A 17,544-nucleotide genomic window follows, 5' to 3' on the forward strand; every position below is an offset into this window, starting at 1 on the left:
CCGGCCTCCAGGTAGTCAGGCTGCTTCAGCTTTATTAAGGGTCTGCAGAAAGGCAGGGGCCCAGCCCCACAGGTAGCGGGAGCAAGTCCAGAGGGCTCCAGTGACCCCCAGGGAGGACCTTGGCCATGGTGTCCAGGGCCCCAGCCGAGCCTGGGCCCAAACGGGGGCGGGGCTCAGGAGTATTCTCGGGTGAACTTGGCGTGGAACTGGCTCAGCGTCTCCAGCAAAGGCCGCAGCTTCTCCATGGGGGGCAGAATGGTCATCCTGAAAGGGCGAGGGGGGGGTAAGTGAAGGTGCTGGGGGCGACCGGGCTGAGCCATGCGGGGCTGGGCCTCACCGGAAGTGGTAGGTGCCTTCCCGCTGCCCGAAGCCACTCCCGGGCACCACGCAGATGCCAGTCTCCTCCAGAAGGCGCATGCAGAAGAACATGTCGGGAGCCAGGCCCAGCTCCTGGGGGCGGACGGACAGGGCGGGGCGCTCACACTCCGAGCTGGTTGGCGGGCCCCACCCGCGCCCCCGCGCCCCAGGCCAGTCGCCAGTCGGGCCGCACCTGAGCGCGCTGCACGGCGCGCGGGGGCAGCTGCACGCGAGGGAAGGCGTACATGGCGCCCTGCACCGGGTTGCAGCGGATGCCGGGGGCCTCGTTGAACACCTGCTCCGTGAGCTTCGCCTTCGCCGCCAGCTCGGCCAGCACCGCCTGCCTCTCCTGTGGCCGAGAAGGGTGAGCTGATCAGACCCCGCGGCGGCCGGCGTAGCGCCATCGCACCCCCTCCTCGCCCCTCCCGCTCACCGCCTGGAACTGCGCGAAGGAGGGGTCGGAGGATGTGGGTGGGCTGACCACCGTGTGCAGCAGGGCCTGGCCCGGCACCGGCGGGCACAGCCGGACGCTCATCAGCTTCTGCATCTGCTGCTGCACCGCGGGGTCCATGTTCACCACCTCCACGTAGCCACCGCGGAACCCGCACCTGCAGCCCAGAGCGCAGGTGTCAGGGCAGGCCGGGCAGGGGACCCAAGCCAGGGTGCAGTCCTTGTGACCCCGCACGCACTCGCCCATGTAGCCCTTGGAGACCGAGTGGAAGGAGGCGAGCTCCTGCTGCGTCGCATAGGGCGGCCCCATCTCCATGAGCACCTTCTTGAACGAGTGGAACCTCGAGCCCTCCGCATACACATTGTCCTGATACACCTGGACGGGCGGGCCAGCGTCACCACAGGGGAGGGTGCTGTCACCCGGGCCCCGCGACCCCAAGCCCCAGGCGAGCCCCTGCCCACACCTCATCAGCCATCAGGAAGAGGCGCTCCTCAAAGGCAAAGCGAATCACGGCCTCGATGCACTCGCGGGCTTGTACCTGTCCTAGGGCATGGGAGACGCACCATGTCCAGGGTCAGACTGGGGCTCTGCGCCCGCGGGGGGGGGGGGGGGCAGACTGACCCCATGGGGAGGGGGACGAGGGAGGGCTGGGGGTCGGGCAGCGCACCAGTGGGGTTGCCGGGGTTGATAATGCAGAGTGCACGTGGGCAGCAGTGGCCACGCGCCTGGCACAGGGTGCGCCGCAGCTCGGCCACGTCGAGGGCCCAAGCGCGCTCCTCATCCAAGTAGTAGTCCACCTGCACAGCGTCGAGCTCGGCCAGCGCGGCCGAGTACAGCGGGTACTGCGGGATGGGGATGAGCACGCCTGTGCGGGTGGGGCCCTCCCCCGCCACCAGCAGCTTCAGCACCGTCTGTCAGCGGGATGGGGAAGCCAGGTTGGTAGGGCCCAGGGGACGGCACCTGCTCCCCGCCCGGCCTGGGAGCACTGTGCCAAGAGGAGCAAGGTCCGCCCAAGCCACAAGGAAAGAGCCACGGCGTCTTCCTGCCCTGGCCCTGGCCTACCACGATGGCATCGCTGGCCCCGGTGGACAGGAAGATGTTGTTGGGGTCTGCGGGGATGCCTCCGTCGCGCCGCTCAATGTACCGGGCGGCGTCTTCCCGGATCAGCTGGATACCCGAGCTGACGCTGTAGGCCCCTGGGCCGGAGGACAGGGCAGGACAGGGAGAGGAGGACCCGAGAGGCTCCTTAGCCGTCCTGAGGAGTATCTCCCAGCAGTTGGGTCCACCCCTCCCCTGGGACGGCCTCCCACCAGCTCCCGCTCCTCCCTGGGGCTTTGCCCAGTTTGGGCACCGGCACTTACCCAGGCTGTGTCCCCCACATGCCTGCAAGATGCGCTCAGCCCTCCTCCTGGCGTCCTCAGGGAAGTCGGGGCTGTTCAGGAGATCGGGGTTCACACAGAGGGCCAGGACCTGGGAGCAGCAGACACTGAGCCCGAGCACGTGGGCGGGCTGGGGAGGGGCACCAGGGCAAACCCCGAGCCTCACCTGACGCAGGAAGGTGATGGGCTTCTGCCCCATGGCCTGCGCGTCCCCGATGTTGGCCCGGACAACCTCCGTGAAGGGCTTCTTTACCCCCTGGGAGTGAAAGGGCACAGGCGTGAGGACAGGACAGGTCCTCGTCCTGTGTGACTGTGGAAATGGGCCTGATGCAGCTGTCCAGGTGCAGCCTGGAGGGCAGTGGTGGGGCCCAGGGCCATACCTGGCGCAGTTCCTGCTCCAGCTCGAGGGCGCGCAGCACAATGGGCCCGCGCACCGCGTACTCCACCCTCCGCACACACGGGTTCATGGTGTCCAGCGTCAGCACCTTCTCCTTCAGCCCGTTCATTGCAACCCGGCTGTGGTCACCTGCCCTCAAGGCCATGACACTACTCAGACCAGGCAGGAAGATCAGGACACAGCAGGGTTCGGGCGGGAAAAAGGACGCTGGGTCCAGACTCGATGGGCCGGGGCTGGGAAGAGGGAGCCCGGGGAGAGGGGCTCAAAGTGAAGGGCACCCTCTTCGCGGCGGCCTGCTGCCCCCACTGAAAGGGACAGAAAAGGCTGAAGAAGAAGTCGGGGCCGCTGGGCCCCGCCCCACCCGTCTGGGCACAGTTCTGCCCCAGGGAGCCATAGGGAGTGCATGAGGAGGCAGGCGGGGCTTGGGGCGAGGCCCAGTGCCCGCCCAGTGTCCCCATGACAGGGGAGCAGGAGACCTACATGGGGGGTAGGGACAGACAGAAGGTTCAAGAAGCTCTGAGGGACTGGACCTGAGGGAGGGGAGGTGTGCTAAGTGCCCAGACGGGTTGGCAGAGCTGGGCAGAGCTAAACCCCCAGGGGAAATGGAGCTGGGACCCTGGAGATTCACCCCAGCAGGGCTCTGCCGAGTCCTAGCCCTCTCAGGCCTCCCATCTTTGCTTGGGCCAGCAGGCCTGTCTCCCAGGTAACTGAGTGGGGCCTCTATAGAATCCTGGCGTTCCTGGGGGAGGGGAGCGGAAGCTCCGATGTGGGCTTCCATCCGGCTGGCCCCTCCTGGGCTGGCAACCATGGCCCGCAGGCTCCACGAGCCCTGGGGTTGGACCTTGGTCCCAGCTCTGCAGCTGGAGGCGGCCCGGGTCTCTGGGTTGGGATGTTGGGCGACAGGGTGGGGCGGCTCTGGGCCCGCGGACACTGGGCTCCTCTGGGGTGCGGTTGTGCCCTTTCACCATGCCCCAGCCCGGAGCTGCCCTTGGGGCCACACCACAGGCAGGGTGACCTAAGCTCCCCCTCCCTGTTGCTCCTGATTGGCAGAGATAGTGGGAAGCAAGCTGTGATAGGCCATCAGGGCCCCGCCTCCCCAGGCCCTGAAGGGCGTGGATAGGCCATGCCCAGGGGTGGCTACCCCAGCTGGGGACATCTGATTTGGAGCGGAAGGTCAAGGAGTCAGCTCTCTGAGAGAGGCCGTGGGCAGCTGGCCGGGCCTGACGCCAGCCTGGGCTCCTCTGCCCTTGCTGGCCAGCAAGGAAAGAGCAGGAGCCCCAGGCAGCCAGCCTCGGTCTCCCCTCACACCTCTCGGCTCTGGGCCATCTTTTGCCCCTACCCCTACCCCCTGGGCCCTCAGACCAGAGCACAGGTTAATAGGATCCCAGCCCCAGGCAGAGGCAGCCCCGGCCCAGCGCAGGCAGCTATTTGCAGGTGGACACTGGAAGCTGCGTTGCCCCCCACACCCAATTTAACCTGCAGCCTAGGCCCCGGCTCCCCAGCTCTGCTGAGGACACCCCTCCAAGCAGTGATGCTCCGAGAAGGATGGGCCCTGCACACATGCAGCTGACCCATCCCATGGGCGAGGAGAAGGTGACCCGGCACTGGCTGCAAGGTGACCTGGCACTGACACGCAAGCTAACAGCACCCTCGGCCCTCCCACCTGAGGCCCCTAAGGGGCCCCCGTCACCCTGACACATTGTGCCCAGCCAGCTCAGGATCTGGGCAGCCAACCTCTGGTCCCCTTTGCCAGCCCAGGCGGAGCCTGGCAGCCAGGCCCCAGGATCAGGGCTACGTGCCAGGAGCGGGGGGACTCATCCCCCCCAGGGAGGTTTCTGACTCCAGCCTTCATTCGGATTCTCCCCTCTGTGGCTTGAGAGTCTTGTGGGAAGGCCCCTCCCCTTCCACGCCAGGCTCCCTGCTCCTCTGCCATGGGTACCCCCAGGCCTGAGCCCCAAGGAATGTCCTTCCGCAGCCCCCGCTGCTCTCAGGAAAGGAAAGAGTTACAGAGGAGTCTCCAGGAGGCTGGGAAGGCAGGGGAGGCAGGGCACAGGCCAGGCCAGGCTTCCCGCCCAGCGGCCGTGGGCCTCACTCCTACGCAGGGCCAGGCAGCCCCAAGCAAGCCCCTACAGGCCCCACACAGGGACCGGCACACCCAGCAGCAGCACCTCAGCTCCCCACCCTCAGGACAGCGGCCCCGGTGACACACACGACAAGGCAGGTGGCAGAACAGCCCTTTATCAAGAGGCACACGATGGAACTAGGTCTCTGCAGCCAGACGGCCCCCCAGGAGGGCTTCTGCCAGAAGCTCATCCCTGAGCGAGGATGCTGGCATCCCCGGCAGGGGAGCTGAGGGAGGTCCCCCGCCGGTTCTCTCCCAGCAGCAGCAGCAGCAGCAGGGCGTACACCAGGGCCCCCAGAGCAGGGGCCCCGCGGCAGCCTCCGGGGCACTCCGGGAGCCAGCCCCTCACATGAGCAGGCAGCAGGGCCTCCTCTCCGCGGGGGCCTCCTCCGAGGGCGCGGTGAGCTTCAGCAGGGGTGGGTCTCCACCGGCCCCGGGTCTGTGTTCCGGCTGGGGGCTTGCAGCAGCGGTGGCCGGCAGGCTGGGCTCAGGCCCCTCGGGCCCCTCGGGCGGGGGACGCTGCAGCTTAGCGGCGGCTCGCTGGCGCTTCAGCTCTGCGAGCGTGTGCTGGGCCTTGACCCGGCCCGGGGCATCGGGGGCACAGCTATCCAGGGCGCTCAGCTGGTAGGAGACGCTCCGGTCCAACCGCTTGGAATACAGGTGCCGCCCAGGGGTGCCTCCAACTCGGCCGTTGTGCGGCCTCACCGACTCAGGATCATCGTCCTGCTGGGGGAGCGCGGGCCTCAGGGGCCGTCGGGAAGGCCTTCTCTGGCCTCCCTGGGCCTCGGGCTCCAGGCTGCATGGCCGCCCGGGACAGCAGCCACGCCCGTGCAGCACCGGCCCGCTGTGTGGGCACAGGGTCACTGGTCCCACCGACCCCCCGCGCGGGCACAGTGGGACAAACATGCAGCGACATCAGCTCACGTGCCTGCTCCGCACACGGAGGGGCGCGCCAGGGCCCGCAGCTACCGGGCTGCAGGCTGACGGCGTGGGGCTCACCTCACTAGGTCGGGAGCACAGCTCCGCGTCCGTCCGGCCGTCGTCCTCCTCGCGCGGCTCCGGGCTGGTGGGCGGTGGCTGTTGCCACACGATGGCCTCCTGGGCATGCTCCCTGCGGTACAGGCTGGTCCGCTGGGTCAGGCTCACCCTCCTCACCACCTTCCTGGGGGCCGGCAAGGGCAGGATGGGGGGGGGGGGCTGCCAGCAGGGGGGCGAAGGCCGGGTGGGGGCGGGAGGGGCCCGGATCGGGTCGGGGCGCTCACCCCCGGCTGCCGGCGCTGGAGGTGCGACGCCGCAGCAGAGAGTGCTGGCGGCCCTGGGCGCGCAGCAGTGCGTCCTGCTTGTGCTTCAGCTCCAGCAGCCTGGTCCGCACCGCCTCGTCCCCGCACACGTCTAGGAGAGGCGGGTGGAGGGTCACCGGGGCCCTCCCACCCAGCCCCTACACTGGCAGAGGCGGCCCCGGGGCTTACCAAGGGGCGTCTCGTCCGTCAGAGACTTCCCATTCAGATCGGCCCCATGCGCCACCAGCAGCTCCACCAGGTGCACCTGAGGGCCGGGGAGCCGGGGCTGCTGAAGGGCCCGAGCCAGGAGCCAGGACCCCACGTGCCCCCGCCACGGAGCCAGCCACGCCCGCCGCACTCACCTGGCCCCAGTAGGCTGCGGCATGCAGCGGCTCCCAGCCGTCCTGGTCCTTGGCGCTCAGACTGGCCCGGTGCTCCAGCAGCAGGACGGCTGCCTCGCCGAACCCGTTGGCGGCCGCGATGTGGAGCTACAGGCAAAGAGCTGGGCCTGAGTCCCTGCCAAGCCCCTACGGTAGCCGCCGCCCGCCAGCCTCACCTCACGCGGCCAGGTCCTCACCAGCGTGGCCCCATGGTCCTGGGGGTCATCGATGTCGGCTCCCGCCTGCAGCAGGCAGCGGATGTCCTCCAGCATGCACAGCTCGGGCAGGGCCCGGGCCCCCTCGATGCTGTCCTGGGTGATGCCTGAAAGGAAGCAAGCTCAGGGCCGGCACTCTGGGCGTCCTGGGTGGACAAGGGGGGTCACACTCACCACGGTTGGCCATGGCCGTCTCAAGGCAGTCCAGCGTCCGCTCGTCCTCACAGAGGTCATAAGGCATGTTCCCATCGGTGTTGACGGCCAGGAGGTCGGCACCCCTGCGGGAGGAATGGACAGAGGCTTTGGCCACAAAGCCCTTCCCCCATGGAGGCCTCTAGGCCACCCTCTGCAGAGGCCTTTAGCCTGTGGACTGTGCGGGTCAAAGACAGAGAAGGCCCTGGATCCGGCCCTCAAGCCAGGCGGGCCGTCTCCACCTGCCTCTGAGCACCAGGTTCCACACCCACGTGACCCTGTGAGCCCACACAGGGGGCCTACCAGCCAAAAGCGGGTGCCAGGCCTCTCGGGGCCTCAGGGAGCAAAAAGGAGAGGGAGGAGGAGAGCCTGGATGCCAGAGAGGGCCACGGGGAACAAGGCTCAAGCAGAGGCAAGGCCCGGGGGAGGACGGGGAGCTGAGGGAGCCCAGAACACAAAGGCGGTGCTCTCTGGGCGCAAGAGCCGTGAACACCCACCCACCGTCAGCACCCAGACTGCTCCAAGGAGAGCCTGAGCCCCTGACCACCCATTCTGCTGTAGCAGACGGAGTTGAGGGGCTGGGGCAGCGGGGGGTGCTCCCAGACCCTGGAAAGCCGACCACCCCTCCCGTCCCCCACAGCTCACGTGCAGAGAGGCCCAGCCCTGCCCCACCCTCCTTGTCAAAGGCCCCGTCTATGTCTAGGTGCCCCTCCGTCTTCGCCAGGGCTGCCCTCATCACTCGGTCCAGAAGGGCCTGTTTCTGTGCAGACCCCATCGAGACCAGAGCTAGAGGTCAAGGCCCACCCTCAAGAGTTCCCAAACTCCTACGGGGGCTTGGCAAGAGGGAGCCCCCAGGAGAACCACCACACTTTCCTGAGCACATGTTTGTTCCCCTGGGAGCACAGCCTCCCCCAAGGCCCTGATCTCCAGGCCGGGGTGAAGGTGAAGTCAGCGCTGGTGAAGGGGAGTGGAAACACAAGGCAAGGGCCAAGCACGCTTCCTGCCCAGGACACAGCTGGGCCGCATCAGGATGAACCAGCCTGTGTGAGGAAGGCCCTGCCTCTCCCAGCCCAAGCCCCGTCGCTCTCCCATACAGACGCCCTCCCCCGCAGTGGCGACTGGGGCCTACCGGGCGACGAGCAGCTCTACCAGTTGCAGGTGGCCGCAGGTGGCCGCGGCGTGCAGGGGAGTCCAGCTTTCACTATCGCGGGCATTGACCTTGGCCCCCGCCTCCAGGAGCTGCTGCACCATCTCTCGGAAGTCATCAATGCAGCTCTACGAGCCACAAGGCCTGAGTGCCAGCGCCCAGGCCAGCGCCGCCTTCTCTCCCCCTACGCCCCCCATCCCCCGCATGGCTGACCTGGTGCAGGGCCGTCAGGCCATCCTCGTTGGCCAGATCAGGGCTGACCCCACTCTCAAGGAGCTGGCGGACTGTGAGAAGGGGGAGGGAGTGTGGTTAGGGCACAGAGCCACAGGCCAGCACTGCTCTAGGCCCAGGGCAGGGTACCGAAGGAGGCAGCAGTGCAGGGCCCAGAGGGGCCCACGAGCCCAGGCTAAGGGCTCAAGAGCCGAGGCACTGGGCCTCTGTCTGCCCCCAGAGTGCACACCCCCCGCCCCTGCCTGCAGCGCCAAGCAGGAGCCAGCCCTCCCGACGACGGCTCCCTGCGCTCCGACCCTCAGGCTCCTGCATGTGGGCAGTGCCATGGGGCGCCGGTCCATCCCACTCTGGCTGGGGTTCTGGCTCCCTCCTCCAACAATACCCTCACTGGGGCCCCTGCTCCCCCGAGTTTCTCCCACTAGTTGAGTGCCCCAACCCTACACACGCCCCAGCCCTGAGCAGGCTCCCTGCCCAGCTGCAGCCTGCAGTGTGGGCCCGAGGCGTCCAGTGCCCTCCAGAGCAGAGCCAGCTCCTGTCCTCATGGTTCAGTGGGCCCAGGCTGTCGCCAAGGTCACCTCCTTAACGGCCTGGGCCCCTCAGACTGGGCTCCACAGGCACTAGGAGGACTCAGCCTCCTTCCCACAGTCCCTGGCCTGCACCACGCCCACCACGCCCTCCTGCACTTCCCGGGCCTCAAGGCGCTGCCCTCCCCTCCTTGCCCTCTGCACCCCGGCCTCTGCCCCCGGAGGAAGGCAGGAAGAACCCTCGAGCGCCTCTCCGGAGAACAGAGGGGCTATGAGCACACAGGGCACAGGGAGGAATGAGGCGGCTGCTGAAAGCTCAGGCCCCTGGTCTAGCTGGGATGGTCCTGATGGCGAGGAAGAAGTCAAAGGCGGAGCCAGAGGCAGGTGCCAAGGGGGCTAGCCTGTGGGGGACCCCTGCCCCCTCGTTCTGACCTGCTGTGGTGAGCGCTACCGTCCTCCTAGACAGAGGAGGAGATGGAGGACTCAAGCAGGCGGTGGCCAGGACACTCCCGATCGTCACCCAGCACCCCGGCAAGAGGTGGCAAAGGCCACGGGCCACTCCCAGCTCCCCTGAGCGAAGCCCTGGCTCTTGTCCGGGTGCCCCTGCCCAACCCCCACAGCAGCACCCATGCGCGCGGCCCACCACGGGCCGGCCCCGGGCGGCCCAGCACAGGCGGCATGCGGATGACGACGTTGGCCAGCCCCGAGGGCCTCCAAGGAGGGCACTGCGCCCTGGGGCTCGGCCACACTCACCTTCGTCCAGGTCATTGCGGGCAGCAGCCTCCAGAAGGGCGACGCTAGGAGGGAAGAGGACCCGCTTCTGCGGCCCGGCCCCAGCCGCCTCCGTGCGCGGCCGCTCCCGATGGCTCTTCTTGCCCTGGGCCTCCTTCTCTGCCTGGGCCCACGCCTTCACCTGCTGGGCCCGGCGCTTCTGGGCGTGCTTCAGCCGCTCCTGCGCGTTCATCCTGCCCACCACGGGCATCTCTGCCAGCAGCTCCAGGTGCTCGGCCATGGCGGGGGCGACCTGCCAGGGGGGCAGCTCGGGGCACCAGATTGGGGAGCACCGGGGCCAGACTGGGCCTGAGGAGTGGGGCGGTGGGCCGGACCAGCACCCTTGGGGGCATCCCCTCCCTAAGGCTTGGCGGCGCCCTCTGCCCCTGGCAAGGCTGGGTCACAAGGCCCCACGCTGTGACCAGGCCCAGGCGGTCCTGAGGGACATGGACCCCAGGCAGAAAGGGCAGTGTGGGAGGTGCCCAAGGGTGACACCTCAGCTGCTCAGCGGGCACGGCCTCACCTCGCTTTTGGGGTCAGGGTGCACGGCCTGTGGGAAGCAGCCCAGGACCTGGGCAGCCTCAGTCCTGGGTCTGAAGCTAATTACCCAGGTAACAGAGTCGCTGTGTCCTGCCACTTCGATGAGGGCCAAGGGAAGGCAGGGCAACGGGCAGAGGTCCCGGGAGTGCTCCGGCGTTCGAGAAGCCCCCTCCCCTTCCGGGTCTCAGGATCCTGGGTAGGGCCTGGGGACAGCCATGGCCTGGCCTTCCCTCCGTGCTCCTATCTGTCTTCCAGGGTCAGGACATAAGGGCTAACAGGGAGCTGGGCCAGAGGGCCGGACCCACAGCCACAGAGAGGTCAGGGCAGGCTGTGCCCTTGGAGTCCTGCGGTCTTGGCCCCTAGCGCCCAGGAGTGAGTCTGTCAAAGCAGCGAGGGTACCAAAGGCCTGGCAGGCCTGGCGGCTGTGTCCCTGGGGGGCCTCCTTCCGAAGAGCAGTAGATCAGGCTGCAGGCTGCTGGCGGCCTCCACTCGCCTGGGGGGGAGGAACACGGAGCCCATCATGACCACTGCAGGCAGCGCAGGCCAGCAGGTGAGAGAGCCAGCCCCGCCCCAACAGACTCCACCCCACACCCAGCGCTGCTGGACCAGAATCCTGGTGGGGGCACTTGCCACCTGACATCACCACCCCAGGGGCTCCCAGAAAAGGCAGCCCAACTCAGAGCAGGGAGCAAGGAGGGCTGGCCGGGCCACAGGCCTTCCCCATGAGGCTGCCTCTCCACAGCCCAGGTACTGGCCTCTGGGATCTGTTTTCTGGAAGCTTCTCAAGGCCTCGGCTCCCTCCGCTTTGCTGACCTGTCTGCTCCCAGGGTGGACTACACAAGGTCACCTTCTCCTTGCCCACCCCCCCCAACTGCCTGAGGGCTATAGAACCTCACACACCCTGCAGGACTCTGCCTCCCTCCTGACCACGCCCAGAGCCCTCCCCGCCACCCCCAGAGAGCAGGCAGCCCCCCCCACACATGTGACCTTCACCTCTCTGGCCTTCCGGGAAGACGACCTGAACAGACCACCCCGAGAGACCATAAACAAGGAGTGAGGCACTCGGTCTCCAGCCCTGGCAAGGGGTGGGGACCCCAGGCCAAGCCTCCCCGAAAGTGGGCTCCCAGGGTCGTAGGGACCGGTTTCCCTTCTGGAAGCCGGGCATCGGAACCAAAGCCGCCATCCGACCAGGTTAGCGCTGGCTGGATTTAAAAGATGTCACCCGGGGCGCCTGGGGGGCTCAGTGGGTTAAAGCCTCTGCCTTTGGCTCTGGTCATGATCCCAGGGTCCTGGGATCGAGCCCCACATAGGGCTCTCTGCTCAGCGGGGAGCCTACTTCCCCCTCTCTCTCTGCCTACTTGTGATCTCTCTCTCTCTGTCAAATAAATTAAAAATCTTTAAAAAAAAAAAAAAAGATGTCACCCACCCCGCCGCTTTACAGGCTAACAGAGGGGCAGATGTGCACCCTCTGGAAAAGAACCAAGAAGGGCAAGCAGCTGTCTGAACTGATTCCGTGTCTTTGGGTTACTAGTCATCTTGAAAGCCATCCACGAAAATAATCCCAAAGCAGGAAGAAGGATCAGCCTCAGCATCCCCTCCCCCAGCCCAGCCACAATGGGAAGCGCCCTGGCCAGCCCACAGTGGACACTGTGGTCTCCTGGTTTGGGTGGTGATAGCTTACTCAGGCCCTCAGCCCCCGACTCTGGGGGGGCCCACCCTCCTGAAGCCCTGGGTCTACTCTGGGTCCCTTGAGCAGTGCTCCTTGCTGCAAGATGCCCCAGGGCAGTCTCCCTGTAACTCTGGGCAGGTCCTGGGGCTGCTGACTACCTTCTCTGAGCCCAAGGTGACCCTAAGGTGGCCCTGAGAGTGCCCGGGAAACGCTGCAGTGGGCACCTGCCCCCCAGGACAGTCTCCATTGAAGGAGGGCCCCTCCAGGCTCAGCCCTACGCCTTCTGGGCCCCGGTCCCCTGGACCCTGCCTGACACCCCTCCCCAGGCCTCACTCGGTGGCCTTCTCCCACCACAGTCCAGGAAGAGCCCACCAGAAGTGAAAGACCTGACCCTCAACAGAGTCACCAAGGCCCAGATGGCTCAGTGGCATCTCCCAGAATGACCCGTGTGCCACACCCAGGCCGCAGGGGGAAGGGGGGCCTCTCCCACCTCACTCACAAGCCCTCCCCAAGTCTCACTGGAATGTCAAACAGATGATCTGGGCAACTTTTTCCAGGTCTCAGCTCTGTGCCCAAGAAAGCTGCACAAGAGTACTGGAGCTCGAAGGGAGGCGCCTCCTGGAGGGACAGAGACCGCCCTGGAGCCTCTCAGAGCCACACCCCTCGATCATCCCCAGAGACTGCGGAGAACGCTGCCAGGGCCCCTGGCTTCTGGGACGGGAGGCCCAGTCCCCAGACCCTACCAGGCAGGAAGCCATCCGGGCTGGGCCGAGGTCCCAGCCGCCCTGCGACACCCAGAGTCCGGGCCTCCCCGCAGGTCCCTGTCCTGACCCCCATTCGCTCCACAGGGAAACTGATGCCGCGCCTACATCCAAAGTCCCCTGCCAGCCACCCCAGCACTTGCTCCCTGGTGCCAGCCGCAGCGTCTGTGTGAGGATTAGCAGGGTGTGACAGAGTGACGGGGACTGGAACTCAGCGGGGCTGGGGCCGTCGCGCCGCGTCAGGCCCGAGCCGGTCACCCGCCTTCCCTGTGGTTGTGGGGTCTTCCCCCCTCGCAGATGTGAAGCTATGTGTGGCTTCTGGAGTAGATTCCTATAACTTGCAATCCAAAGAGCTGGTTTTATATGCCGCGTTACCCCACTACTGCCCCTCTCCGGAGGAACAAGGGGCCGGCAGGACCCCCAGGGAACCCGGCGGGTAAGGTGGGCGTCCCAGACTCCGGTTTGCCTGTCAGAGCAACCGAGGGCGGCGACGGCTCACATGCAGCTCAGCCCCCACTCCAGGGCCAACCCATGGTCCGTAGCCCATGTGCTCACTGGCCCCCACGGCAGACGGGCTCTCCTTGGAAGACTCCCATCCCCCAGGGTCCCTGAGGCCCAAGGCACGCGTCTCACGACAGCTTCCCGAGCAGGCGGAGCTGGAAGCTGGACACCAGACACAAGGGCACGCTCTGTCCCCGCCTGTCTGCCGCTAGACGATGAGCCTGTGGAGGGCACACTCCCAGTCCATCTCCTTAACCGTGTGCCGGCACCTTCAGGAGGAGCCGTCGGTCCGTATCTGCGTATCTGCGAGGGGCTGGGGGACTGGGCCTGGCACAGCTCCAGGCCAAGGTGCCCCAGGGGCTGCACCACCCAAGTCGGGGAAGGACCAGATGCTGTGCAGAGGCGGCCCACCCACCGCATGGCTCAGGGCCAGGGCTGGGGGTGCCGAGGACAGGCCCCTGCCCCCGAGGAGAAGGAAGCAGGCACAAGTGCTGCGAGCCCACAGCCGGGCCTGGGGTGCTGCCACGGGCACCTCCCGACTGTGGCACCGATGCGGCACAGAGAGGCCGTCCCCGGGGCACGCGCACCGGCAGGCCCCCAGCGCTGCCATCGGGCCCTGCTGCTACCGCCTCCGTGACGACCCTCCAGGTCTGTCCCAGGGCCCCCTGCGGTTAAGACCTGAGTGCTGAGGGAGCGGCTGTGCACAAACAGCTTGCGCGGGGGCACCCGGGAGGCTCAGGCATCCCAGCGTCCGACTCTGATCTCCGCTGGGTCCGGTCTGGGGTCTCAGGGTCGTGGGCCGGAGCCAGGCTCGGCTCCGTGCTGAGTGGGCTCAGGGTTCTCCTTCCCCCGCTGCCCCTCCTCCCAGGCGCACACGTGCCCTGCTCTCTGATAAATAAATCTTTATTTTTTAAGAGATTTTATTTATTTATTTATTTTGAGAGAGAGAGAGAGCATGAATGGGGGGAGGGGCAGAGGGATAAGCAGGCCCCCCACTGAGCAGGGAGACCCCTGGTGTGGGTCTCCATCCTAGGACCCCGGGACCCTGACCTCAGCTGAAGGTCTAACAAGTCAGGTCACGGTGGCTCTTCCCGATGTTGGCACTGAAGGGCGAAACAAATCAAAACAAAACCAGAAAAAAAACCGGCCAGCAGGGCAACACACGTGCAAGAACCATGACAAAGCAGCGCTCAGGCCGGTCGCGATGGGCCCGCGAGACAGCCCACAGGGCAAAGGTCCCATGGAAAATGCCCAGTTAGATATTTGAGTCCCGGACAACTGGCAGCAGGACACGAGTTGGACAGCACACGTGGCTGGACCAGAGAGCCAAGGGTCCCTGCCTCAAGGACACACCTGGGCATCCAGGGAAACAGAAAAGGCCTTGGACCAAATATAGCGTCAAGACACTGCCTCACGGGTGTGCCTCCCCGCGCACAGCTGACCCTTCCCGAAGATCAGAGGTCGAGCCCTCCTGTGTCCGGAAAAGAGGAGGAGGAGGCCCCCCAGGGAGAAGAGGCTCCACCAGAACCCGGCCCAGAACCCGGCCGAGCCGCGAGGGAAGGAAGAGAAGCCTTGACCAGAGGAACAGCGTCGAGGGGCTTTGACCCTGCTCTCAATCCCCCAATTCTGAAACCACCTCAGCCCCCTGGCCTGGAAGGGGGGCCCCCACCGGCCCTGTTCCTCACTGTGGCCTGCAGCCCCTTCCCCACTCCCCCCTCCAGGAGTCCCAGCAGACGTGAGCCATCCGCTGAGCCAACCGCCCACACCAGCCCTTGCCCTGGGCACCGCCCCGCCGCTGCGCCAGGTCTGAATTCCTGGTGGCCTCAACCTCTCGTGACGGCCCTTCAGCTCCTGCCCCTCAGTCCTGCCCTCCTCCTCCTGCCAGCGACCTCGTCCTCTGCCCGCTGTGCCCCGTCCCTGTCACCATCAGGAACTGTCTCCTCCACCCCCGCTCTGCCATTTCAACTCGACACCCCCTTCTCCTAGCCCCACCGCCTAGCCCCCAGCTCAGTCCTGCAGACGCTGACCGCCGCACCCCTCCTGCCCTCGCTTTCAGCTTCAAGCTGTGCTCTCTCCTCCTGCGCACACGCGGGAGCCCCCAGCGTGACTGCTCCAAGTGGAGCCACGGACGCAAGACCACGCGTCCAACAAGTGCGGGGCCCACTCTGTAGAGGCCGCTTTCAGGCAACCAACTTGAGCCATGGAAACTGGAGGCCGGAGAGTGCCCACAGTCACCCCCAGCCCCCGGGCTGAATGCAAACAGGCCCGTCAGGTGACCCACCGCACAACAGCCATAAGCCCCAGCTGACCAATGGGCCCCTTACACCTGCACACAGGAACCAAAAACAGGAGATTTCCCACATTCCCACACCGCCTCGCCTTCCCCGCTAGCCGCAGCCCCCACCTCCCAGCGGCCAGTCTCTCCCTCCCTGCCCCGCACGCTGTCCTGCCCGCTGCCCCCTTGCAGCGCGTCCAGTAAGCTCTCCTTTGTTCTGCCTCCACCTGACTGGGTCACCCCACAATGGCACTACTTCTTTGAGAAATCTTACAGCTTCTTTTGCCTCTTCTCCCTCATTTTCAGGCTCAGCAGCTCCCATGCTTCAAGAGTAGACAGCAGCCATCAGACAAGGATATCCAAGGAAGCCTCTGGGTGCTTCCCCCCAGCGCAATGATCATCCCAACCTAATCGGAAACACAACGCACGCACGGTGCTGGAGGAGACAGGGACCCTCGCCGGCACTGCTTCTACTCGTGTTTGGGCTCAGGTTCTACCCAATTCAACGGGGCAAGAAAAAGAAGTAAGCAGGGTAAGGACCGGAAGAACACAAAAACACGATTTACAAATGACACTGTGTCTGACAAAAACCTGATGATCCCAGAGAAAAACTATTAGGGTTGATTAAAACAAAGCAATATTGGAAAATACAAGGTCAGTGTAAACAATACTGTCTCCACAAGCCCTAGCAACAACTAGATAACGAAAAATTACAACGCTGTTCGTGGTAACACAACAGTATCCCAAATCATTAACGTCTAAGAATGAGTCTCACAGAAGAGGCACAAGACCTATACACAGAAAACCGCAAAAGCTTTTCCAGGAGCATGAGGAAGAACCGGCAAGTAACAGGGCGCACAGCACTCAGGGTCACGAGCCTCAGAACCCCCGGGATGTCCTTTCTGGCACGGTCCCTACCAAAACACCGCGGCTGTATTTGAAACTCACAAAACTCTTTCTCCATGTTACGTGAAACTCAAAAGGCCAAGAACCATCAGGACAATCCTTAAAAAGAACAAATTTTAAGTACTCACAGTATTCCATAACAGACCTCATATAAAGACTGGTAAGTAAGACTCTAAGGTATTGGCTTGGGGTAAACAGACCCATGGAAGAGAGACAGCCCAGAAACAGACCCACGACGTGTAGACAACTTAAAACAGTGCAGAATAACAGAAAAAGAACCTTTCTGATCAATGGAGCTGGGCCAACCGGAGAGACACATGGGAAAAAGCTCATCGAAACCACAACCCCAGGGGCACTGTGCTTCTCAGCGTTAAAGGTAAGGTCGTACGCCTTCTCCAGGCTGGCCACCAACGGCACAGACTGTGGGGGACAAGCGGAGCTGCACCGCAGTTACAAACATTCAGTCCATGGAAGACCCATGAAGAGGGTGAAAAGCCAAGCTACTGACCGGAGAGCATGTCTGCAAATCACAGACCAAGGACTGCTCTCCCGCTCGCCTAAAGGACTCAAAATTCAGCAGTAAAAACCAAAACAAATAATGTAATTAGAAAATGGGCAAAAGGCATGAAGAGACATCACACTGAAGAGGACACACAGATGGCCAAAAACGCCCACGGAAAGACCTGCGACAGCACGAGCCATGAGGACACCATGGCCTAAAGCCACATGAGGTGTCCCTGTGCACCTGCAGGACAGCGAGGCCCTCCCACACCGCAGGGCACATGACCCGGTGAGGCCACTCTGGAAAACAGACCAGCAGTTCCTTATAAACACTGTGCATGTGCGCCCCACGTGACCCAGCAGCTGCCCTCTCGGGCCTCTGCCCCACAGAAATAGACAAAAACCTGAACATGAACTTCACAGCGACCTTATTCTTAACAGGCTCAAACTGGAAATGTCCCAGGCCTTCAACCAGCAAACGACTAACCAAACTCTGTCCCCCACCCCGTGGAACTCTCCAGCGGCGAGCAGGGCCCGACTCAGGATGGCCCAGCCTAGTGGTTCTCAAGGGCACTGAGTTCCTCCCTAACAGCCGCACCCCTGATGTGATAAGATCTTGGGGTGTGCAGCGGGCAGAGGAAGATGGTGGCCATGGCTTCTTAGGACAGCACAGGGTCCTGGTCATGGAGCTGTTCTGCACTTGGACGCTGGTGACCACACAAACCCATACAGTTAACACTGGACAGAAGTAAACACACACGTGCGTGCACAGAGATGCACTAACACCGGTAAAATCTGAAAAGGTCAGTGGAGTATGTGGGTGTTGGTGTCCTAGATGCCGTAAGGGAACTGGGGATTGTGGCAGGGGTCCGTCTCCCTGAACTTCTTCTCTCAAATGTATGTGAACCTACCGGGATCTCAAAGTGAAAGCAGTGAGGAAGGAAG

The 17,544-nt window shown here is 64.6% G+C and overlaps 2 protein-coding genes across 7 annotated transcripts in view; both read right to left on the bottom strand.

Annotated features, from left to right (window-relative positions):
* Positions 1–15: 15 nt before the first annotated feature.
* Positions 16–3,995, bottom strand: GPT (glutamic--pyruvic transaminase). 2 transcript variants are annotated; one of them, XM_059165408.1, is made up of 11 exons: positions 2,568–3,930; positions 2,354–2,443; positions 2,170–2,278; positions 1,871–2,004; positions 1,476–1,719; positions 1,272–1,351; positions 1,047–1,183; positions 791–965; positions 551–706; positions 338–450; positions 16–264 (listed from the first exon to the last, which is right to left on the bottom strand). In XM_059165408.1, the coding sequence occupies exons 1-11, from the start codon at positions 2,727–2,729 to the stop codon at positions 174–176; spliced, it is 1,491 nt and encodes a 496-aa protein (XP_059021391.1). In that variant the 5' UTR covers positions 2,730–3,930; the 3' UTR covers positions 16–173. The 2 variants fall into 2 exon arrangements, with proteins under 2 accessions (XP_059021391.1, XP_059021392.1); XM_059165409.1 differs by lacking the exon at positions 791–965 and having other exon boundaries at positions 966–1,183; positions 2,568–3,995.
* Positions 3,996–4,806: 811 nt separating this feature from the next.
* The window catches only part of PPP1R16A (protein phosphatase 1 regulatory subunit 16A), a 34,394-nt gene continuing 21,656 nt past the window's right edge, over positions 4,807–17,544 (bottom strand). For 3 of the 5 annotated variants that reach the window (XM_059165402.1, XM_059165404.1, XM_059165405.1), the window contains exons 2-11: positions 9,429–10,479; positions 8,134–8,204; positions 7,903–8,048; positions 6,756–6,859; positions 6,564–6,688; positions 6,349–6,474; positions 6,176–6,251; positions 5,969–6,098; positions 5,706–5,868; positions 4,807–5,432 (exon numbers count right to left, since the gene is read on the bottom strand). In XM_059165402.1, the coding sequence (XP_059021385.1) occupies positions 5,052–5,432; positions 5,706–5,868; positions 5,969–6,098; positions 6,176–6,251; positions 6,349–6,474; positions 6,564–6,688; positions 6,756–6,859; positions 7,903–8,048; positions 8,134–8,204; positions 9,429–9,687 (1,581 nt within the window). In that variant the 5' untranslated portion in view covers positions 9,688–10,479 and the 3' untranslated portion in view covers positions 4,807–5,051. Of the gene's footprint in view, positions 5,433–5,705; positions 5,869–5,968; positions 6,099–6,175; positions 6,252–6,348; positions 6,475–6,563; positions 6,689–6,755; positions 6,860–7,902; positions 8,049–8,133; positions 8,205–9,428; positions 10,480–15,466; positions 15,492–17,544 lie in introns of those variants that run through there. The other 2 variants (XM_059165403.1, XM_059165407.1) reach the window with 2 other exon arrangements.

Source organism: Mustela lutreola, chromosome 3 (assembly GCF_030435805.1).
Source record: "Mustela lutreola isolate mMusLut2 chromosome 3, mMusLut2.pri, whole genome shotgun sequence".
Lineage (NCBI taxonomy): Eukaryota > Metazoa > Chordata > Mammalia > Carnivora > Mustelidae > Mustela > Mustela lutreola.